This window comes from Trichechus manatus, unplaced genomic scaffold, assembly GCF_000243295.1.
Source record: "Trichechus manatus latirostris isolate Lorelei unplaced genomic scaffold, TriManLat1.0 scaffold00021, whole genome shotgun sequence".
NCBI classification, from domain to species: Eukaryota; Metazoa; Chordata; class Mammalia; order Sirenia; family Trichechidae; genus Trichechus; species Trichechus manatus.
Window position 1 is genome coordinate 16,862,669 of NW_004443957.1, and position 24,344 is coordinate 16,887,012.

The 24,344-nt window shown below is 37.9% G+C and overlaps 1 protein-coding gene across 3 annotated transcripts in view; it reads left to right on the forward strand.

The window, feature by feature from the left end:
• The window catches only part of CEP350 (centrosomal protein 350), a 174,643-nt gene that overhangs the window by 41,578 nt on the left and 108,721 nt on the right, over positions 1-24,344 (forward strand). For all 3 annotated transcript variants that reach the window (XM_023728085.1, XM_004372876.2, XM_023728084.1), the window contains 5 exons: positions 1,174-1,287; positions 5,019-5,165; positions 7,126-7,787; positions 8,715-8,836; positions 22,935-23,995. In XM_023728085.1, the coding sequence (XP_023583853.1) occupies positions 1,174-1,287; positions 5,019-5,165; positions 7,126-7,787; positions 8,715-8,836; positions 22,935-23,995 (2,106 nt within the window). The remainder of the gene's footprint in view (positions 1-1,173; positions 1,288-5,018; positions 5,166-7,125; positions 7,788-8,714; positions 8,837-22,934; positions 23,996-24,344) is intronic.

Sequence of the window (24,344 nt, forward strand, 5' to 3'; positions counted from 1 at the left end):
CTCCACAACCTCTCCAGCATTTATTATTTTGTGTTTTTTGGATTAATGCTAGCCTTGTTGGGGTGAGATGAGATCTCATTGTAGTTTTGATCTCCATTTCTCTAATGGCTAATGATTGTGAGCATTTCTTCATGTGTCTGTTAGCTGCCTGAATATCTTCTTTGGCAAAGTGCCTGTTCATATACTTCGCCCATTTTTTAATTGGGTATTTGTCTTTTTGTTGTTGAAGTTTTGCAGTATCTTGTAGATTTTAGAGATTAGATGCTGATTGGATTTGTCATAGCCAAAATTTTTTTCCCAATCTGTAGGTTGTCTTTTTTACTCTTGGTGAAGTCTTTTGATGATCATAAGTGTTTGATTTTTAGGAGTTCCCATTTATCTAGTCTCTCGTCTAGTGCTTGTACATTGTTACTTATGGTTTGTATTGTGTTTATTCTAGGCTGTAATCTTTATGGAAGCAGACTGCTACATCAGTGGCTGATGACTTCCAACTGCCCATCTTTTGGTTAGCAGCAAGTGCTTAACCACTGTGCCACCAGGGCTCCTTCTTATGATTCCTAGGATATCATAAATACGTGGTTTTCCTCCTAAGTCTAGCTGCTCCTTTTCAGTTTTTGTTGTAATCAAATTCCTGATCTGTAAACATTGACGTGCCCTGGCCTTAGTAGTTGGATCTTTTTTTTTTTTTTTAATACACTTGGTAGGCAAGCTTACCTAGTCTCAAGGCTTTAACTATTCCCTGATGCTGATGATTCCCAAATTTATGTCTTTAGCTCAGATCTCTCCCCTGAATTCAGACTCATATACAGCTGCTAACTCTCTGTCTCCTTTGGATATATAATAGGCTTCTCAAGCTTAATATATCCAAACTGGAGCTCGTGATATATCCTTTAAACGTACTCTTCTGCTAGTCTCTCCATCTTAGTTAATTCTATCTTTCTAATTGTTCAGACCCAAGATCCTGAGTCACCCTTGTCCCCCCTGTTTCTCTCATACCTTATATCTAGTCTTGTCTAAGCATTGGTAGTATGTAATGGGTCATAAAAATAGCTTGAACGAAGGTTTCCTTCTCCCTCTAAATCATAATTTATACTGATTTTTCCTACAGTGGGGAGGGTGGGTGGGTATGTGGGAATCATCACAGTATTTGCTGTAAATATTTCTGCTTTTCAGATGATATCTCTATAAAAGAGAAACCTGCTGAAAAAAGTAAAGAGAAGAAAGTGGTCAAACCAGTACGAAAAGTCCAAAAGGCAATGCAGTTATCAAGTCCAGAATGCAAAACAGGTTAGTTAGTTTTCTCAATATTATGTCCCTCTTAAAATTACAGGTTACTGAAATGGCATCTGTATGAATATAAATATCTGTTACCAAGTGTTCTTATTGTTTGGCACGTGTAAAAATTCAGTACATTTTATTTATCATTTTTTGTGTGTGTTTATGTGTGCTTTATTGAGGTATAATTGACTTAGAATAACTTGTACATATTTAGTGTATAGTTTGGTAAGTTTTCATATATGTATATACCTGTGAAGTTATATGGTCGTCACATGTGTGTGATACGTTCACCATATGGAATAAAATCTATTGCCCCCAAAAGTTTTTCTTCTGTCATTAACTATTATTAATAGAAATAAACCAGATTAAAGGCAATGATTTTTATGTAGTGAATTTTTATATCCAAGCGGATTGCTTATGACTATCACTGTCCCCTCACCTTTTCTCATAAGAGAATAAATGTTGCACAACAAAAGTATGATGGTCCAAGCCAGCAGTTGTCACACTATGAATGGTTCAAGACTGAGAGAAAGAGAATTCCCTAGTTCCATAGTGGCTAACATTGCAGGCTGGATCCAGATTTCCTGTGTTTATAACCTAACTCTGTCATGTCTAACTGTGTTCCTTTGTAAATTAGTTAATATGCCTCAGTTTCCCCATATGCAAAATGGGAAAGCAGTAGCACTTATGTCACAATCTTGTGAGAACTAAAAGTTAATATCTAAAAGCACCCATTGTGGTGGCTGGAACATGGGAAGCACTCGAATGTTAGCTATGAGTCCATTAAGAATTATTATTATTTCTGGCTATACTGAAAATGGCTATTTAATATGTCATAATCAAGTCAGTAAATAATTTGGGCCAAGAGGGAGTAGAAAAAATTGGGAGCTTGCCACTTTCAGTTTGGAGACATTCTTAATCATTCATACATTTCATTGCACAATTACTTTTGAGCACTTGAAATGTCAAAGTTACTATGTAATACAGTGGTGAGCAAGATGGACACAGCCTCTGCCCTGTTGTTGTTGTTGTTAGATGCCATCAAGTTGGTTCTGACTCATAGTGACCCTATATGTACAGCAGAACGAAATGCTGCCTGGTCCTGTGCTGTCCTCACAATTGTTATTCTTGAGCCTGTTGTTGCAGCCACTGTGTCAGTCCATCTCGTTGAGGTTCTGCTCTAGTGGAGTTTATAATCTTGTCAGGAAAATAGTTATATCAGTTACAGTAAAGGGTGATGAATGTTATGATAGAGGATGCATAAGGTCTTATGGGAACACAGAACAATAGTGATTGGGCACTGGTTTTTGACCAAGCTCTGGGGATTTTCAGGTCATAGACTAATCAATAAAAACCAGAAAACTCATTGCCATCAAGTTGATTCTGACTCATGACGATCCCATGTGTTACACAGTAGAACTGCTCTATAGGTTTTCTGAGCTGTCATCTTTAAAGCAGCATATTGCTAGGCCTTTCTTCCATGGCACTGCCGGTTGGGTTCAAACCACCAACCTTTAGGTCAGGTAGTTGAGTGCAAACCATTTGTGCCACTCAAGGACCTAGACTAATCAGTAGAATGGCAAGTAAATATTTTGTGATATCCATTGCTAACTGTAGATGTCATAATAGAGTGACCCTGCTGTATGCAAATAAAAAATAAAATTTTATAGGAATATTCTCTGAAGGCAAATCAAACTAATTCTTACATTTAAAAAATATTGTTTTTAATGTGATACTATTTAATACTGTTGTTAGGGGCATAGTTTGGAATGAAGCACAGGGACCACTATAACTTAGAACACTGATCATGTATTTATCCAGTTTCGTGGTAGGCTAATTCCCATGTACCCACTGTGGCAATGACCTAGACAGTCACTAAATATGCTATTAACAGTTTATCTATAGTGAAAGTCCCCCTTTCTACTAACGACAGCATGAGACTATTTCAGAAAGCCATTTTAGAGAAAAACCATACAGCATATTCAGGAGCCAACATTTATAAATAACTGCACAGTACGTTCATGGTTGCTTGCTTTTGATTCAGAAAATTAAGCTGAAATTGAAGAGAAGCCTGTTCTCTCATTTTGCTTAAGAACGTAGTTTCTTATAAATAGATTGAGCAATAGACTTAAAACTCTTTTAATATTTTAGAGACACTGTTCACGGTTAATAATAAGGTACAAAAACATTTGTTTTTTAAAGTAAGTAGCACACATTTGTAATTGACCTTTCTTTATAACAGATGTTTTCATTAAAACTTGTGTTTAGACTTTTAAATTAAAGCTCTTTTTTTTAGAAGCTCTAAATGGAATGTCTCTTATTATAAATATAATGAAACAACATTACACAGAACTTGAAAAATAGAAGAAGACATAAAACCACTTCCTGACAAATAGTGTATTACGTTACAGTAGTTTTAAAATCACAGTAATATGTGAATGTAACCATTGTATACATAAAATTTTATCTTTTTCTCTTAGCATCTTTTCTCAAGACAATTTCTGATGGATCTTGTAATTTGAAATGGCCACACAATATTCCATCTAGTAGATATATAGTTTAATTAACTATTCACCATTCTTTAATATTTAGGTTACTTCTGATATTATAAGAAATGAAATGGCAACATGTTCATTTCTTCTGGATTATTTCTGTTGGATACATTTCTCTTAGTTGGATTATTTGAACAAGGGAAATGAATAATTTTGGGGTCCCGACACATAATACTGTGTTGTTGTTTTTTTAAGGAAACTGTGCCCATTTGTATTTCAACAATGTATAAGTAGAATGATTTTACTAGCATTGGCTATTATTAATGTAAAGATATTTTTTTCTAATTTAATTAGGCTTAAAGTGCTACTTCATTATTTTCATTTTCATTCAATTTGTTATATTAGCTTTGTATTTAAGCACTTTTTACATATTTACTCCATATTTGTTTTTATAGTTTTTATTTTGTTAACAGTTTTTAATGTCATTTCTTATTTTTTAGGTTATTGCCTATTTTGAGATGATGTCTAATTTTAATTTTCTTATAATCTGGAACTAGTAAATGAAAAGTGTTTCTCCTGGTAAATAGCTGTATTTATTGTAACACACTCATATTTTAATGAACTTCTGTAATCAGGACAGCATTTATAACAGTGTTAACTGTTAAATGTTAAAATTTGATGATACTTATTTTTTGAATGCCATTGTTTTACTCATAAAAAGGTGCATAATTTTGGTATATATCTGTGGTGAAATATAATATGCAAGTCCCTGTAATACCATCTCCTTCAAAGATAATCACTGTTAACTGTTAAATGTTTCCTCGGATTTTTTCCTGTGCTTCAATTAAGTAATTTATTCATTTAGTAAAAAACATTCATTTTACCATGTGCCAGGAACTGTGCCAGGTACTGGTAAACCAAACACTTATAGTTAAGATATTTTTTGTTCTGAGCCAAAATTGTTAGTTTGGTGCCTTAGCTTTTGAGATTTTTAGGCAACATTTAGTACTTGGTTCTTAACTTTCATAGTATTTTACACTTACTTTTAAATATGTGGGTAAATCATGATTTAAACGAACTATTAATTGATTTGGGAAGTTTAGGATTAAAAATAAAATTAGACTCTAACCCTTTTTGACCTTGACAAAGATGAGCATAAGACTAATTACAAACCTGTATGGTGGAGTAGATATATTTCTTAGAGCTAAAATTTAAGTTTTAAATTCAATGCAATATATATATTTTTAGGTAGTAGTCGTCTGATAAGTACATCTTCTTGGCGAGATGGGCAAAAATTAGTAAAGAAGATTCTGGGACCTGCACCCAGAATGGAGCAAAAGGAGCGAAGAACAGTATCAAGTGACAGAAGTGGAAGAGAAAGAACTACTAAATCTGGTGAGCAGCTCTAATTAAAATTGTAGAGAAAACAAAATTGTTGGGAAAAGCAAATAAAAAATTGCTCGTATAAGTACTTAAACCCGTTGATGTCAAGTCAATTCTCACTCATGGCAACCCTGTGGGACAGAGTAGAACTGCCACATAGGGTTTCCAAGACTACATCTTTACAGAAGCAGACTGCCACATCCTTCTCTCAAGGAGTGGCTGTCGGGTTCCAACTGCCGACCTTTCGGTTAGCAGCCGAGCACTTAACCACTGTGCCACCAAGGCTTCTTTCTGTATAAGTCCTTAGTCCCAAACCAAAACCAAACCCATTGCCATCGAGTCGATTCCAACTCATAGTGACCGTGTAGGACAGAGTAGAACTGCCCCGTGGGGTTTCCAAGGAGTGGCTGGTGGATTCAAACTGCTGACCATTTGGTTAGCAGCAGTAGCTCTTCACCACTGTGCCACCAGGGCTGGTATAAGAACTTAGAGAGGTGAAAATACTGTTTTGAGAATACCATTTAGTACTTTGCTTTTTTGTGAATATAGCTCAAAAAAGAAAAAAATGTTCTGTTGGGCTTGGCTATAGATAATATCAGCATACAGGTATTATGGTCATCTTTATTAGGAATTCTGTTTATGTTATATTAATAACAGCTGTCATTATTATGAATATAAAAACATTATTTTAGTCAAATCATATTAGAATTTTAGGGACCTTAAGAGAATGAAGTGTAATCTGTCTCATTCCGAAATACACACATAAATATGGGCAAACATTCACAAGGTTGGATTTGTGTGTGTGTGTGTTAGATTTAGGAAACAGGTTCTGAGAGAGAAGTGATTTTTCTCAAGGGTGTATAGTTTGTGGGTGGTAAAATTCAATCTAGGATCCAGAACTCTTGAGTCTGAACCTTGAGTACATTGCTTTTCTCTTTTTGAAGTATTCTAGATGTTATTTGAAATAACTGGTTACTTTTCATGAGCATTAATTTTTGAAAATGAAAGTTTATAAATACCTACAGGCCAGTTTTCCTTTTCAGCAGCAAAACTTGCCTCAATTCATTTGAGTTTCTGGAATAGATTCAGTAAGAAATGCAATCACAACTATAATTCGGTATATAGAGGTTAATATACTGTATTTTTTGCAAATAATGCGCCCACGTAAATAATGCATCCACACATAGAATGTGCAGCATAGCTCACTTACAAAAACATTTAGGGTGTGTTGTGCGGTTGGCAAAAAAAAAGGTATAATGTGCGCGTTATTTATATAAAACTGTGGTACACTTTATATTTGCCCCTCTTCACTTTCGTCTAGCTTGTAAATAAACTCATGGGCATTTGTAGTCACATCAACAAACATTTAGGTGATAAAACAATATTCTCTATATTTAATTTTTTTCTATCATTCATTGCAGAGTTGTGGAGACTTCACATTCATTCATTTATTCAGCAAATATTTATTGAGTGCCTACTATGTAGCAAGAACTTTCAGAAAAATTAATATTTTTAGTGACCTTATTATGATTTGGATTTGTCATATGCAGTCCGGTCTTTGCAAAGCTTTTAAAATTATCATTATTTTTAAGATTCTTAAGGTAATTTTTCATATTCTAATTCTAATTAGGATACCTTCTAATAAAAGATAGCTGATTTATTAACAACTTCTTTAGGGAAGTGGGGAAAGAGAGAAGTAGCAATATTAAATATGCACATCAACCATAAGATCTGTCCTTATTTCAGAAATGTTAAAAGATGCATTTTAAAAAAAGTAAAGTAAATAATTTTTCAGAAGATTGAAATTTCTCTCTTACTGCTAAAAGAGGAGATTTTCCATTCCTTCGATAATGCTTGAGATCTGAATTTGAGTTTAAGTTAAAGTGAAATTCCTTAATTTTCTCCTTAGTGTAATAAATCTTAGGAATGTCTATTGAATTTTAACATGTCATTAACAGTTCATACTTTGCAGGGAGTCATATTGGAAGAGCAGAATCTGATCCCAGGTTGGATGTTTCACATAGACGTCTTCCACAAAGCTCAGAACGTTCGAGAAGTAGAGCTCGATCTGAAAATAATATAAAGAAATTAGCTCCATCTCTTCCGGATAATAAGCAAGAGGAAGCTACTGCCTTAAATAAGGACTTTTTACCTGTTGAAATTCGTGGAATTCTTGATGACCTGCAGCTGGATTCTGTAACTCAGACTACAAGGCAGGAGACAGGAGAACTACAGAATCAGAAGTTATCAGCACCAGGCCAGGCTCCTAGGAGTCATAGCCCAGTGAAAAGAAAACCTGACAAAATAACTGCTAATGAAGATCCCCCTGTTATTTCCAAAAAACGCCACTATGACACAGATGAGGTACGACAGTACATTGTTAGACAGCAGGAGGAGAGGAAGAGGAAGCAAAATGAAGAGAAGAAGGCTCAAAAGGAGGCGACTGAACAGAAGAATAAGCGATTACAAGAACTGTACCGGAAACAGAAAGAAGCCTTTACTAAAGTAAAAAATGTCCCGCCTTCTGAGCCATCAGCAACTAGGCGACTACAGGAAACTTATTCTAAATTGTTACTAGAAAAGACGTTGCTTGAAGAGCCATCACATCAACAACATGCTACACAGGAAACACAGGTAGGGACAGAAATACAAAGGGGAGTAATTCATGTAAAAGCTTATTTGCCATCCTATTTAAAAGTTACCCACCATTCCTAATATTCAGTGAATGCTCCCACAGTGTTTGTAATGATGACTGTTCATGAAACATATATGAAGAGTAATGTGGTAAATATGATGGAAAATAAGAGCTGAGTTGATTTCCAAGAGTGATTATCACTGATCTCTGTTCATCATGTCAGTGCTGTGAATTATATCCCTGTCTAGTTTTCATCATAAAGAAAACCAGAAATACAAACCCATTGCTGTCGAGTGGATTCCAACTCATAGTGACCCTATAGGACAGAGTAGAACTGCCTCATAGGGTTTCCAAGGAGTGGCTGGGGGATTCAGACTGCTGACCTTTTGGTTAGCAGCCAAGTTCTTAACCACTGTGTCACCAGGGCCCTGTTTTCATCATAGTACTGAACAAATAAAATTAGAGTGTTTAAGTGAAAAACTTGGTTTTGTGATTTGTACTGAACTTAGAGAATATCCTAGTTTAGGGTGATAATTTTATGAATATTGCTAATATTTTTAAGAATAATAACATTGAGTACTTACTGTGTGCCACTTACTTTTAGGCTTAAGCTTCAGTAAATCCTCACAACCCTGAGAAGGGTGGGTACAACTATTATCTTCGTTTATCAGGTGAAAATGAGACTTAGAAAGGTTGTTACTTCCTCCAAATTACACAGTTAGTGTTAATTGCTCTTGCTGGAGTTCAAATGCAGTTTTGCTATTTTAATGCTGTTTTTAAGAGAAGCAATTTGAATTGGTTTTATTTAAGGGAAAAAACCCTACGTTTTATGATCTTTGTAATGCTGAAGTGATTTAATGTTTATGTGCTCTCTAAATATATCTTTGTGATGTGAGTCACATAAATTTGATGTCCTTTTCTCTTAGGCCAGACCAGGGTATCAGCCATCTGGAGAATCCGACAAAGAAAACAAAGTACAGGAACGTCCCCCAAGTGCGTCTTCTAGTAGTGATATGTCTCTATCAGAACCTCCACAGCCTCTTGCAAGGTAAAAAGGGAAGAATGAAAGATGACTAAGGTTCTTTCTTTCCATGAAATTTAGTATGTTGCTGTTAGCTGCCATTGACTTGACTCTGACTCGTGACAACCTTATATACAACAGAACGAAATATTGCCTGGTCTTGCGTTATCCTCAGTCTCCAGCATGTTCAAGTTCATTGTTGCGGCTGTGGTGCCAATCCATCTTACTGAGGATCTCCTACATCCTTGTTGGCCCTCTATTTCACTGAACTTGGTGTCCTCTTCTAGTGATTGTTCTCCTGATAAAGTATCCAAAGGAAGTGAGTCAGACAGTGTTCTGTTGTGATCCATAAGGTTTTCATTGGCTGATTTTCAGAAGTAGATCGCTAAGCCTTTCTTCCTAGTCTGTCTTTATGTGGAAGCTTCAGCGAAATCTGTCCACCATGGGTAACCCTGCTGGTATTTGAAATACTGATGGCATAGCTTCCAGCATTATGGTAACCCGCAAGTCACCACAGTATGACAAACTGACATACAGGTGGTAGAAATTTAGTATAGTGGTCTTAAGATGCTCGGTGAATTCTGTTGACTGACCTTTGGTGTGAGCAAGAGGGCAGAAGGAGATTTACTTAGAAATTAGTTAATATCTTCTGATGGATACTTAAGCATGATGTATAGCTGTACTTATCCCCTGCCCTACTCTACTTGTACGAATTTTACCTGTCCTTCAATGTCCGGTGTAAATGTCATTTCCTATGGGGATTATCTACAGTTGGAAGCACTCTTGCCTCCTCTGAACTGAGCACCCAATAATAATTTATTGGATGAATTAATCACAGTGTTAAAATAACTAAAATTAATATTTTAAAGTATTTGTGGTACATAATTTTCAAAAGATATTTATATATCAATTACTATTCAAAATTTCTTCATATGACTCATAGCAATTTATCCATCTTACCTTTCAAGAACTGTATTTGGATATGCATGTGAACACATAAAGAAGGACTAGGAACTAATTTGATGTGCTTTCGTATTGTGGAATGTGGAAGACTATCTTAAATTTTCTATAAAACCATTTTTTGTTGTAATATACTGTTTACAATAAAGTAAAAAAGTAACTATTTGAGCATAGACGTTAAGGTGATTTTGAGATTATATGTTTATAAATTATACTTAGCAATTACCGTTTTGGAAAAGAAAAAGATTTTGAAAATCTTTGAGCATGCACAAATAGAAATCAAATTGCCTTCCAATTTTGGGTTAATACACATGGTCCTCTTTGTGTCACCCCCCACCACCCCCCAACCCCAGGAGCACACAGGTATGCCTCGCTTAACGTAGACAGTATGTTCTGTGAAATAGGATGTTCTATGATTTGGATGTTGTGCGAACACCATATTATATACAGGAGAGAGGCACGCAGGATGGTCACTGGGTGGCCCAGGACCACACCACCACTGCCCTGCCAGGGGACTGCTTGGAAACTTGGCTTTGCCACCACTGGTCCTGCGTGGTCACTGCCAGATCTCTGAGAGCCATGCCGGGCCCCACCTCCCTGCCTGTAGCAGTGTACTCGCCATTTAGCCACCGGCTCCCATCCCTTCCTTCCTCCTTGCCTGCCTTCCTCACCCCACCTAATAGGCTTTAAACTTTTCTAGCCCCTCCTACTCCTCCTTGCCCCTCCTCCGCCTGCTCCTCCACCTCTGCCTCCTCTTCTGGCCACTTTTCCTGCTTCACCTTCCCACCAGTGCTGCAGCCCGGACCACTGGGCAGCTGCCACTACAGGAGATGCTGTGGTCTTAGGCCCAGGTGTCACATGCAGCCCGGGCTGAGTGGGGCAGCGGCCTCCACCGGGCATCTCCCTCAGTGACTCTGGCGGTGTCTGTGTGGTCACTGCCTGAGGCAAGTGCGATGTGACAGGCAGCCACAGATGGACGCAGGGACCCCCTCTCCCTACTGACTCAGACTGTGGGCGGAAGTGGACCTGGAGAGCTAGTAAGAGACAGATCGGATCTCCATACTTAGCAAAGTACATCTACTACGTCCTGTTCTCAGATAGGGATTTCTGAACTCTATAACATTATGGGATCACGAACGTATATGCGGTCAGACATTGCCCGAATGGTCATTAAGCAACACATACTTTTATAATAATGTTGATAAAAACAGTTAACATTTACAGAGTGCTCATTAGGTTCCAGGCACTGATCTAAGTGCTTTGCGTGTATTATTTTATTATAATCTTTTTATTATTCCTTGAGTTAAGGAGCCCTGGTGGCACAACTGTTAAGCGCTTGGCTGCTAACTAAAAGGCCAGAGGTTCGAACCCACCTGTGGCTCTGTGGGAGAAAGACCTGGCGATCTGCTCCCATAAAGATTGCAGCCTAGAAAAAACCATGGGGCAGTTCTACTCTGTCACATGGGGTTGCTATGAGTTGGAATTGACTTTACAGCACCCAACAACAACAACAACAATTCCTTGAGTTAAGCACTATTGTTATTCCTGTTTTACAGAAGAAATAAAAGATATCTAGAATTTAAGTAACTTTCTCAAAAGTCAGAATGTTAGTGGTGGAGACAGGTTTAACCTAGGCAGTTGGACTCCTGAAGCCTGTGCTTTTTAACCATTATATGTACTGCCTTCCAATATGTGAAGTGTTTTATATGATTTGCTTAAGGCTGTAAACAGATTTCAAACTTTAAGCATAAATAAAGTTAAAAAAAAAATTTGAATTTGAGTACCTTAAGGTAGGGTGGTCCTCTCCAGTTTGTCGCAGCCTCATCACTGTTGTCAGACATACTCTGCTGATGCCAAGTTTTCAATTTTTACCTTTTTCTGAGTTTCCTCCTAACTGTAAATAAGTTACCCAATTTAAAAAACAAAACCAAGCACAAATCTGTTACTAGACCTTACTAACTTGCACCAGTTCCTCTCCTGTCTTTTAATATCAAACTTTTTTGATCTGTGATGTCTAACCTATTGCCTCTAATTTCTCTCTACCCATTTCTTAGCTTCCCCATTCCTGTTAATAGGTTTAACATATCTCAATTACTTTATGCTTGAAAGCATGGCGTTTCTTTTCTTTGCCCTGCATATACTGTCATTCTGGTTTAGCTGTCTGGAAAATTCCAATTTACATATCTGACCTTGACGATCCAGCTCAAAAGTCACTTTTCTTGACCAGCAGATTTAATTGCTCCCTTATCTATACTCTATTGAATTTTATATATCTTTGTTTTAGAGCTTATGATGTTCTGTTTTAGTTATTTGTTTATTACTCTGTCATCCCTACTAGATATTGAGATTTTGAAGTGAAAGAATTAAGTCTTGACTGCATTAAGTCTTTACATCTTTGTCTTCTGTCTCTCTACCAGGAGTCCCTGGGTGGCACAAGTGGTTAAGCGTTCGACTGCTAGTCAAAAGGTTGGCAGTTCAGACCCACCCAGAGGTACCTTGGAAGACAGGCTTGGTGACCTGTTTCCAAAAGGTTTCAGAAAACCCTGTGAAGCAGTTATACTCTGCACACTTAGCGTTGCCATGAGCCGGAATCGACTTGACGGCAACTAACAACAATCCTTTTAACATCAACATAGTGCTCTGTTGCATTATTGGCATTCTGAATACTTGAATTTAAAGCTGTTTGGGTTTTGACTTATCAATATCTTTTTTTTTTTTTAATAAATATTTTCTTGTGCTTTAGGTGCAAGTTTACACTGCAAATTAGTTTCCCATTCAACAATTCGTACACAAATTGTTCCGTAAGATTGGTTGCTGTCCCTGCAGTGTGTCAGCACTCTCCCCATTTCCACCCTGGCTTCCCCGTTTCCATTGTTCTGGTTTCCTTGCCCCTCTTTGCCTTCTCATCTTTGCTTTTGGGCAAATGTTGCCCGTTTGGTCTCATATAGTTGATTGTTCTAAGGAGCACATTCTTTACAGGTGTTACTGTTTATTTTATAGGTCAATCTATTATTTGGGTGAAAGGTGATCACCAGGAGTGGCTTCAGTTCCAGGTTAAAAGGGTGTCTTAGGGCGATAATCTTGAGATTCTCCCAGTCTCTATTATCCCAGTAAATCTGGTCTTTTTTATGAATTTGAGTTTTGTTCTACATTTTTCTCCATCCTAACTGGGACCTTCTATTGTGTCCCTCGTCAGAGTGGTTGGTACTATCTAGTTCTTCTGGTCTTAGGTTAGAGGAGGCTGTGATTCCTGTGGGCCATTAGTTCTGTGGACTAATTACTTCCTTGAGTCTTTGGTTTCCTTCTCTCTCCCTTGTTCCAGATGGGAAGTGACCAATAGTTGTATCTTAGATGGCTGCTCACAAGCTTTTAAGACCCCAGATGCTACTTGCCATGCTAGGATATGTAGAACATTATCTTTATGAACTATGTTGTGCCAGTTGACTTAGATGTTCCCCAAGACATTTGTCCTTAGCCTTCAAGCCCAGTGACACAGTACTACGAAGTACTTGGATATGGCTAAGAAGTTTCCATAGCTGTGTCCCCATGTGCTCTGTTATATATGTGAATATACATGCAGCACATATACATATGTATATACAGATAACCACAACTATATATATGCAATCGCATGCCCTCCCATATGCCCTCCCCCGTATATAGCATACATATATACCAGTGTAACCACTCACAAATTTTTGGTTATTATTGTTGTGGCAGAATTGTATATGGTATAGTAGTTAACTGTTATTTCCCTTTATTCTTTTTCTTTTAATTGTGCTTTAGGTGCAAGTTTACAGAGCAAATTAGTTTCTCATTAAATAACACACAGATTGTTCTGTGATATTGGTTGCCAACCCTGCAGTGTGTCAGCACTCTCCCTTTCGCCACTTGGGTTCCCTGTTTCCATTCATCCAATTTTCCTGTCACTTCCTGCCTTCTCGTCTTTGCTTTTGGGCTGGTGTGCCCACTTAATCTTGAATACATGATTGAACTATGAAGCACGTTCCTCACGTGTGTATTATTATTGGTTTTATAGACCCATCTAATCTTTGGCTGAAATAAAGAATAATGACTCGTCATTATTCTTTATTTACCGCATAGTATTCCATTGTATGTACACACCACAAATTTCTGGAGTGACTTCAGTACTGAGTTATAAGGGTATCCAGGGACCATACTCTCGGGGTTTCACCAGTCTCTGCCATACCAGTAAGCCTGATCTATTTTCGTGAATTTGAATTTTGTTCTATATTTTTCTCCTGCTCGTGTCTGGAACCCTCTATTGTGATGCCTGTCAGAGCTGTCGGTGGCGGTAGCCAGGCACCATCTAGTTGTTCTGGGCTCAGTCCAGTGAAGGATGTGGTAGTTGTGGTCCATTGGTCCTTTAGACTTATCTTTCCCTTGTGTCTTTGGTTTTCTTCATTCTCTTTTGCTCCAGGTGGGATAGGACCAGTAAATATATCTTAGATGGCCACTTGCAGGCTTTTAAGACCCCAGACGCTACTCACCCAGTTGGATGTAGAACGTTTTCTTTATAAACTATGTTATGCCAGTTGACCTAGATGTCCCCTGAGACCATGTTCCCCAGCCCTCAGCCCAGTAACTCAATCCCTCAGGGAGTTTGGATATGTCTATGAAGCTTCTGTGACTTTGCCTTGGTTAGATTGTGCTGACTTCTCCAGTATTGTGTACTGTCTTACACCCTTCACCAAAGTTACCATTTATCTACTATCTATTTAGTGTTTTCCCCTCCCTATTCTTCCTCTCCCTCGTAACCATCGAAGATGGTTTCTTTCTGTGTGTAAACCTTTTCTTGAGTTTTTATAATAGTGCTGTCATACAGTATTTGTCCTTTTGCGATTGACTTATTTCACTCAGCATAAAGCCCTCCAGATTCATCCGTGTTGTGAAATGTTTTGCAGATTCATCATTGTTCTTTATCATTGTGTAGTATTGCATTGTGTGAATATACCATAATTTGTTTATCCCATCTGTTGATGGGCACTAAGATTGTTTCCATCTTTTTGCTGTTGTGAATAATGCTGCAATGAACGTGTGTGTGTGCATGTCTATTTGTGAGACGGCTCTTACTTCTCTGGGATATATTCCAAGGAGTGAGATTTCTGTATCGTATGGTATTTCTATTTCTAGCTTTTTAAGGAAGTGCCATATTGTTTTCCAAAGTGGTTGTACCATTTTACATTCCCACCAGCAGTGCATAAGAGTTCCAGTCTCCTTGCAACCTCTCCAACATTTGTTATTTTCTGTTTTTTTGATTAGTGCTAGTAATGTTGGGGTGAGATGTTACCTTGTTGTAGTTTTGATTTGCGTTTCTCTAATGGCTAGTGATCATGAGCATTTCCTCGTGTGTTTGTTAGCTACCTGTGTTGCCCTTTATACTTGCATACCTGTCACTGTCTTCATTTGCCTTGGTCACGTGCTCACTTCCCCCATATTATGTATTGCCTTTCCCTTCACCAGACTTAACAGGTGTCTGCTTTTCCCTCCCTCCCCTTCCCATCCCAGGTAACCATCATAGAATGTTGCTTTCTGTGTGTAAATATATTCTTAACTTTTTATAAAAGTGGTATCATACAGTATTTGCCTTTTTGTGATTCACTTATTTCACTCAGCATAATGTCCTCCAGATTCATCCATGTTATAAGGTGTTTTGTGGACTCATCATTATTCTTTATCATTGCATAGTATTCCATTGTGTGTATACAACACAGTTTGTCTATCCATTCATCTGTTGATAAATACTTAGGTTGTTTCCATATTTTTGCTATTGTGTATAATCCTTCACTGACATGAGTGTGCATATGTCTATTCATGTCACTGCTGTGATTTCACTCAGATATATACCTAATAGTGGGATTGCTGGATCATATGGTATTTCTGTTTCTAGCTTTTTGATGAAGCGCCGCTTGCTTTCTTGTGGAATTTCTGCGATTTTCTATTTATAGGATCATGTTATCTGCGAATAGCGATAGTTTTACCTCTTTCTTACCAATTTGGATGCCCTTTATTTCCCTTTCATGCCTTATTGCTCTGGCTAGGACTTCCAGTACAATATAGAATAACAGTGGTAATAATGGGCATCCTTGTATCATTCCTGTTCTCAAGCGGTATGCTTTCAATCTCTCTCCATAGAGAGTAATGTTGGCTAATGGTTTTCTACGTATGCCCTTAATTATGTTGAGGAATTTTCCTTCCCTTCCTGTGGTGCTGAGAGTTTTTATCAGGAAAGAGTGTTGGATTTTATCACATGCCTTTTCTGCATCAATTGAGATGATCATGTGATTCTTTTCCTTTGCTTTATTTATATTGTGAATTATATTGATTGATTTTCTAATGTTGAACCACCCTTGCATCCCTGGTATGAATCTCACCTGATCGTGATGTATTATTTTATTGATATGCTGTTGTATTTTGTTGGCTGGAATTTTGGTGTCTATATTCATGAGGGATATTAGTCTGTAATTTTCTTTTCTTGTGGTATCTTTGCCTAGCTGTGGTGTCAGGGTTATGCCAGTTTCATAGAATGAATTAGGGAATATTCTTTCCTTTTCTGTGTTCTGGAATACTTTGAGTTGAATTGTGTCAACTCTTCTCTGAATGTTTGGTAGAACTCTCCAGTGAAGCTATCTGGGCCAGGGATTTTTTTTTGTTGGGAGATTTCTTATGACATCTTCAATTTCTTCTTTTGTTACGGGTCTATTTAGGTTTTCTACCTCTGCTTGTGTTAATTTAGGTAGATAATGTGTTTCTAGAAATTTGTGCATTTCTTCTGTGTTTTCAGATTTGTTGGAGTATAATTTTTCATAATATTCTGTACTAATCCTCTTTATCTTGGTTGATTCTGTTGTAATGTCACCCTTTTCATTTTTTATTTTATTTGCATCTTCTCATTTTTTTGGCCAGTGGTTTGTCAATTTTATTGATTTTTCTCAAAGAACCAACTTCTAGTTTTGTTGATTCTTTCTATTGTTTTTTCTATTTTCTATTTCATTTATTTCTGCTCTGATCTTTATTATTTCCTTCTGGTGACTGTGGACTTGCTTTGCTGTTCCTTTTCTATTTGTTCAAGTTGTCGGGTTAACTTACTGATTTTAGATCTTCTTTTTTGATGTATGCATTTATTGCTGTAGATTTTCCACTGAGCACTGCTTTTGCTGTGTCCCAGAGGTTTTGTTATGTTGCATTTTCATTCTCATTTGATTCTAAGAATTTTTTAATTTCTTCTATGACAAAGTAGTTTTTAAGTAAGGTGTTATTCAGTTTCCATGAATTTAATTTTTTTCCTTGCTTTTTCTGTTATTGATTTCTTGTTTTATAGCATCATGGTCAGAGAAGATGCTTTGTATTATGTCAGTGTTTTTGACTTTATTGAGACTTGCTTTGTGGCCTCGAATATGGTATATTCTGGAGAATGATCTGTGTGCATTGGAGAAAAATGTGTACGTGCTGCTGTTGGATAGCGTGTTCTGTATATGTCTGTGAGGTCAAGTTGATGGCTTGTGTTATTTAGATCTTCTGTATCTTTACTGAGTTTGTTTCTAGTTGTCCTGTCCATCATCGAAGGTTGTGTGCTGAAGTCCCTACTATTATTGTAGAACTATTTCTCTTTTCAATTCTGTTAGAGTTTGTTTTATATGTTTTTGAGCTATGTCATTGTGTGCATAAAAACCTCTAAACCCATTGTCGTTGAGTCAATTCTGACTCATAGCACCCCATAAGACAGAATAGAACTTCCCCAGAGAGTTTCCAAGGAAGGGCTGGTGGATTCGAACTGCCATCCTTGTGGTTAGCAGCCGAACTCTTTTTTTTTTTTTTTTCTCTGAGGCCAGAATGATTTTATTCTAATGTTATAAATCTATTTCTTTGTACATGAATACTTACAGATCTTTATCTTTGTAATATAAATTTGTTAACAGCGTGTCTTATGGACCTCTTTTTTTTTTTTTAATTGTACTTCAGGTGAAGGCTTACAGAACAAATAGTTTCTCATGAAACAGTAGTACACATATTGTTTTATGACATTGGTTAACAACCTCACAACATGTCAACCCTTTCCCTTCTCGACCTTTTTTTTTTTTCGGTGAAAATATACATAGCCAAAGATACACCATTTCAAAAATTTCTGCATGCACAGTTCAGTGACATCGACTACGCTCTTCCAATTGTGCTGCTATTCTCACTCTAGATGAAGGCTTACATAACAAAATAGTTTCTCATTTAACAGTTAGTACACATGTTGCCCTGTGACAGTGGTTAACAATCTCACAACGCATCAACACTATCCTTACTCAACCTTGGGTTCCCTTATCACCAGCTTTCCTGTCCCCTTCTGCCTTCTGGCCCTTGTCCCTGGACTGCTGTGCCTCATTAGTGCCATTTGATTTTATGGGGCTGTCCACTTCCCGGCTGAATGGTGAACCTTGGAAATGACTTCACCACTGAGCTAAAAGGGTGTCTGGGGGCCATACTCTCGGGGTTTCTCCAGTCTCCTTTAGGCCAGTAAATCTGGTCTTTTTTTTGTGAGTTAGAATTTTGTTCTACATCCTTCTCCAGCTCTGTTCAGAACCCTCTGTTATGATCCTGGTCAGAGCAGTCAGTGGTGGTAGCCGGGCACCATCTAGCTGTACTGAACTCAGTCCGGTGGAGGCCTTGGTAGCTGTGGTCCATTAGTCCTTCGGACTAATCTTTTGCTTGTATCCTGTACTCTTCATTCTCCCTTGCTCCCAAAGGGATGAGACCAGTGGAGTATCTTAGATGGCTGCTCACAGGCATTTAAGACCCCAGACGCTGCCCACCAAGATAGAATGTAGAACATTGTCTTTATAAACTGTGTTACGCCAATTGAGCTAGATGTTCCCCGAGACGATGGTCCCCAGAGCCCTCCACCCAGCAGTTCAGTTCCTCAGGGAGTTTGGATGTGGCAGCCGAACTCTTAACCACAGTGCCACCAGGGCTCCGTTGGGTGCATAGATATTTATTGTTGTTATCTCTTCTTGGTGGATTGACCCTTTAATCATTATATAATGCCCTTCTTTGTCTTTTATGATGGATTTTGATTTAAAGTCTGTTTTATCCAAAATTAATCTTGCTAGTCCTGCTCTTTTTTGGGTACTGTTTCCTTGATATGTTTTTTCTTTTTTTCCCCATCCTTTGATTTTTAACTTGTTTATGTCTTTGTGTCTGAGTTGTGTGTCTTGTAAGCAACGTATTGATGGGTCTTTTTTTGTTTTTTGTTTTTTTTTTGTTTGGTCCTTTCTGCTATACTCTGTCTCTTGGCTGGTACATTTAATCCATTTACATTCAGTGTGATTATTGATGCATTTGGATTTATTGCTGTCATTTTGTTATACTTTTGTTGTGGTGTTAACTTTTTGTATATAGATATTGTATATAGATTTTCTTTTCCTAGCAATTGCTGATGTTTTTGTGTTTACTGAGTCTTTTTGCTTTATTTTGGTGAGTAGATTTATTACTTTTCTTAGTAGTTACCATGAAATTTACATTCATCCTCTTAAATGTAAAACAGTCTGTTATATCTTGAAATCGCCTTGATTTCTTCCCCATATGGAAGTTTTATAACTACGTCTTTTATTCCCTCTTCTGTTTTGTAGTTGTTGTCGCTTACGTCTTAATTTTTCTGGTTCCCTGTAGTCAGATTTTTTAGCTTCATTTTGCTTTTGCAGAGTCTTTATCTGGGTAATAATGTCGTGTGTCTTTATCTCATGTTATTGGTTCTTTATCTGAAGGACTGCCTTTAATATTTCTTGCAAGGTTGGTATGATTCTCACAAATTCCCTTAGTTTCCGCTTATCTGGAAATGTCTTAGTTTTTCTGTCATTTTTGAAAGACCATTTGCTGGCTGTATGAGTCTTCTTTTGGCAGATTTTTCCTTCAAGATTTTATATATGTCATCTCATTGTCTTCTTGCCTGTATGGTTTCTGACGAGATATCAGCACTTAGTCTTATTGGTGCCCCTGTGTAAGTGATATTTTGTTTTACACAAGCTGCTTTCAGAATTTTTTATTTTTTGGTCTTTGGTTTTGGAAATTTTGATTATGATATGTTTTGATGATTTTTTGGGGGGAAGGTCTGTCCTGTATGGGGTTTGTTGAGCTTCTTGGTTAGTAACCTTCTCGTCTTTCATGATACTTGAGAATTTTTCAGTATGTCTTTAGAAATTCTTTCTGTACTTTTGTTTTTTATCTCTTCTTCTGGAATTCTTATTAACATGTAAATTATTTCTTCTGATGGTGTCCCACATAATTTTTTGGCTTTTTTTTTCATTTTTCTTCAGTCTTTTTTCTGATTGTTCCTGAAACAAGTTTAGTACCAAGGGATTTTTCCTCTATTTCATTGATTCTTTCTTCCATGGAATCAGTTCTACTTCTGTGTCCTTCTGTTGAGTTGTCTATTTCTGATATTTTATTGTTAATCTTCTGGATTTCTAGTTGTTGCTTTTGTATGGTTTCTAATGTCTATTCATGTCTGTCATTTTGTACTTGTTTTGTTTTCTTGAATTCTTCTAGGGTTTTGTCTGTTTTCCTTGATACTCTTTTGAAGTCCTTATCAGGTAGTCTAGTACCATTTCTTCTTCAGGAGAGTTTTTTGCCCCTTTGTTTTGGTCATTTATTTGAGCCATCTTATCCTGTTTTTTCATATGATTTGTTATTGTCTGTTGTCTCTGAGGCATTTAGGTGTTATTTTAGTTATTAATGTATATCTGTTTCATACTTCTTGTTTTGTTTTGATACATTAGGGCGGGTTGGTCAGGTGTGCTTTGCCGATCCCTTATCTGGCAGTACAGGAGCACTGATCACATGTCTCTGGGTGGGTGGGACAGTGACGGGCAGGGTGAACATATGGTGCTGTTCACTGGCCTTGCGAGAGCTGAGGGCAGCTTGGGCTGGTGCTGACCACGACCTGTCTGTTCAGCATGTGGGAGCACTTACAGATGCTCATCGGGTAGGCAGGGCAGTGACCTGCGGGTATGGTGAGCGGCTGAGAGTGTGGGAGTGCTCCCTGCTGTTTGCCATGTGGCCAGGTTGGTGGATGGGTACAGGGTGAGGGGCCAGGAATGTGGGAGTGGTCTGCTGCTCAGTGGGTTGGTGAGATGGGGCATCTGCTTTTCGAAGGGTGGGTGGGGGCAGTGGTGGATGGGTCTGGGTTAGGAGGAGGGAGGACTTGTACTGTGGTCCCTGGCAGTTGGGGCTGCTGGGTTGGGGGTGCTCATTCCACTGATCACCAGGGGGTTTAGGGGAAGGGGAGTGTGTTCCTCTAGTCACCAAGCAGGGGTGCCTGGCTATTTCCCATTGGCTGTAGCCAGCAATCGGAACCTGGCCCCAACCAAGTACAAGGATGGGGGCTGCCCATAGTTTGGTCATGTAGGACACCTCTTGCTGACACTCTATGGATCTGTTACTCTGTGTGCGCCACCCACCCAAGTGGTCAGGGACCACTGCTGGTAAGTAGCCCTGTCTCTGGGACCTGGCTCCCTCCCTGCTCTGTGGACACTGGTATCCCTGGTGCTTTCGCCTTCCTTCCTATACTTTCCCTCCTTAGATCCAGTTCATGTCACATTTACGTTCTTCACTCAGTGTATGTCTACACAGTTTCTCTGTTTCCTGTTGGGAATTCCATGAAGTTGGCTTCTTGTGCACCTCACCTGAGATCACTGCTGACTTTGTATCAGGATGGCCGTGCTGTGCCAGTTTGGCTAGCAGGGCACGTCTGCTCCGTATCTCTCCTCGTTCGTTGTTTTTGATCAGTTTCTTCTTCCAGTTGGTGTTTGCTCTAATTCTTTAAACTTTCATTTGATGCTCAGGGTTCCAGGATTGTCATCCATATCTGTTTCACTCAGTTACTCGGGTCTTTGCTGTAGAGGGATGGCACGGTGTGTCTGACTAAGCCACCATCTTGGCTCCTGCACAGTATTTTTCTATTTATAACTTTCTATTCCTATTACCACCAGTATAGTTTAAGCCCTAATCACCTCATACTTTGCATTTGTAGTAGTTTATATTCTGTGACACTGAATTTACATTCTGGTCTTTTTCCTTCATTCCATTCTTCTTAGCAGCCCTTCAGTATAAAAGACTGCATACATACATAACTCTCCAACCAGGACCTTGCATGGCATGCTTTTTAATTCCCTTATTACCCTGTTACCTTCCTCCAGATGGTTTTTTTGAATCCAATTGTAGGACTTTACATTTCTCCATACTATTTTGGCCTAAGGTTGCATCTTGTCCAGATAGTTTTGAATCATAATTTGGTCATCTGTTTAGTTAGCCATGCCTCCCAGCTTTTTGTCATCTGCAAATTTGATCAGCATGTCTTTCTGTCATCATCTAAAAATAGTGGATAAGATTAAGGACAGAACCTCATGTTATTCTTCTAAGTGTCGTCTTAATAGTTTACATCATCCTTTATTCTCTCTTTATGTTCTTAGTCTGGAAACACAGATGACTATACACAGTGTTGTCTAGGACATCTTTATTCTGTGCCTAGACTTTATAGATGTGCTACTCTATTGTTTATTCATAGTTGATAATCACAGTTTACCATTTAATTGTTTGATATCCATTAATTTTTGTTAGAAGTTGTAACCGTCACTTTATTTCTTTAGTATGTACATTGTTAAACATAAATGGTCAACATTTAGTAAATGTGTGTTGATTAGAATAATCTGTATTATGTCTACATTAATACTTAGCAATCTTAAACATTTCTCTTTTATAGAACATCACTTTTAAGGGAAAGAATAGACAATGGTGTAAAGAATTTTGTCCGTAGAGTTTTAAAGATTTTCATAGTTTTTCTTTGTTTAAAAAATATGATGTCTTCACTGAAGAAAACAGTTTGCAAAACACTATGTATGGTAAACTCCATTTTTGTGAAAACACATAGGAAGATACTTGGAAGGGTATAATTTTAAGTGAAATATTAATAATAGCTCTTTCTGGTTGTTCAGTTTATAAGTAGTCTTTATCTTCTTTATGCTCATTTTCTGTCCTTTTTTTTTCCTAATGAGTATGCACTGTGCTTATTATCAGAAAAAAAAAAAAGAACTAAAAAAAGAAAAATACTGGCTTAGTTATGAGTTGCTGTGTTAACTAACGCATTGTGACTTTTCGTTTCTAGAAAAGACTTGATGGAACCTACATGGATGCAGCCTGACAGATTGAGCCCACGAGTCCACCATTCTCAACCACAGCCCCTTGTTGGAACAGCTGGAAATTTACTGTCCCATCTCTTGAGTCTAGAGCATGTAGGAATTTTGAATAAGGATTTTGAATCTATTTTACCAACCAGGAAGAATCATAATATGGCTTCGGCGCCATTAACTTTTACACCTCAAACATATCTGACCTCACCAGCTGCTCATCCAGATGCCTTGTTAAAACCTAGTGCTAGCCAATATAAGAGTAAACTGGATCGTATTGAAGCTTTGAAAGCAACAGCTGCTTCTTTATCCAGCAGGATTGAAAGTGAAGCTAAGAAATTAGCTGGGGCCAACATTAACTATGGGTCATTATGGAACACTGAGTGTGATATGCAGCAAGCACCTCAAGAAGATGAACCTTGGACCAAGGCGATAAGTCCACCTGTGAAAGAGGATACTGAAGATGTTTTCTCTGCCCGAATTCAAAAGATGCTGGGAACTTGTGTATCTCATGCAACCTTTGATAATGATCTTCCTGGTGTAGGCAACCTTAGTGAATTTAAGAAGCTTCCTGAGATGATCAGACCTCATAGTGCCATATCAAGCTTCAGAATGAGATCCCCTGGTCCTAAACCAGAAGGGCTGTTGGCACAGTTGTGTAAGAGGCAGACTGACTCTTCTAGCTGTGATGTGCAAGCCTGTTCTCAAGATAAAGCCAAAATGTCACATGGTTCCAGCACAGATTCAATCAGTGAAGGGCCACTTCTTAGTGAGGGGAGTCTCTCTGAAGAAGAGGGAGGCCGAGATGGGCGGCCCCTTTTGAAGGTGGCAGAAATCTTAAAAGAAAAGGAATTTTGTGCTGGAGAAAGAAATACTTATGAACCCATCAAAGAGTTTCAGAAGGAGGCAGAAAAATTCTTGCCACTTTTTGGGCACATAGGTGGTACACAAAGCAAAGGACCGTGGGAAGAATTAGCAAAGGGAAGTCCACACAGTGTCATTAATATTTTTACAAAATCGTATCAGTTATACGGAAAAGGTGAGAAGAATATGTAAGTGCTGTAATATTTGTATGTTATCTTAAGATAAGTTACTTCATACTTTCTGTACAGTACATATATACATAAGTACGCAATTTTATTGTTGATTATGAGGATAATGGAGAGTTTTTATTTTTATTGTACTTCAGGTGAAGGCTTACAGAAGAAATAGTTTCTCATGAAATAGTAGTACACATATGTTTATGACATTGGTTAACAACCCCACAACATGTCAACCCTCTCCCTTCTTGACCTTGCTTTTTTTTTTTTTTGGTGAAAATATACATAGCCAAAGATACACCATTTCAAAAATTTCTACATGCACAGTTCAGTGACATCGACTACGCT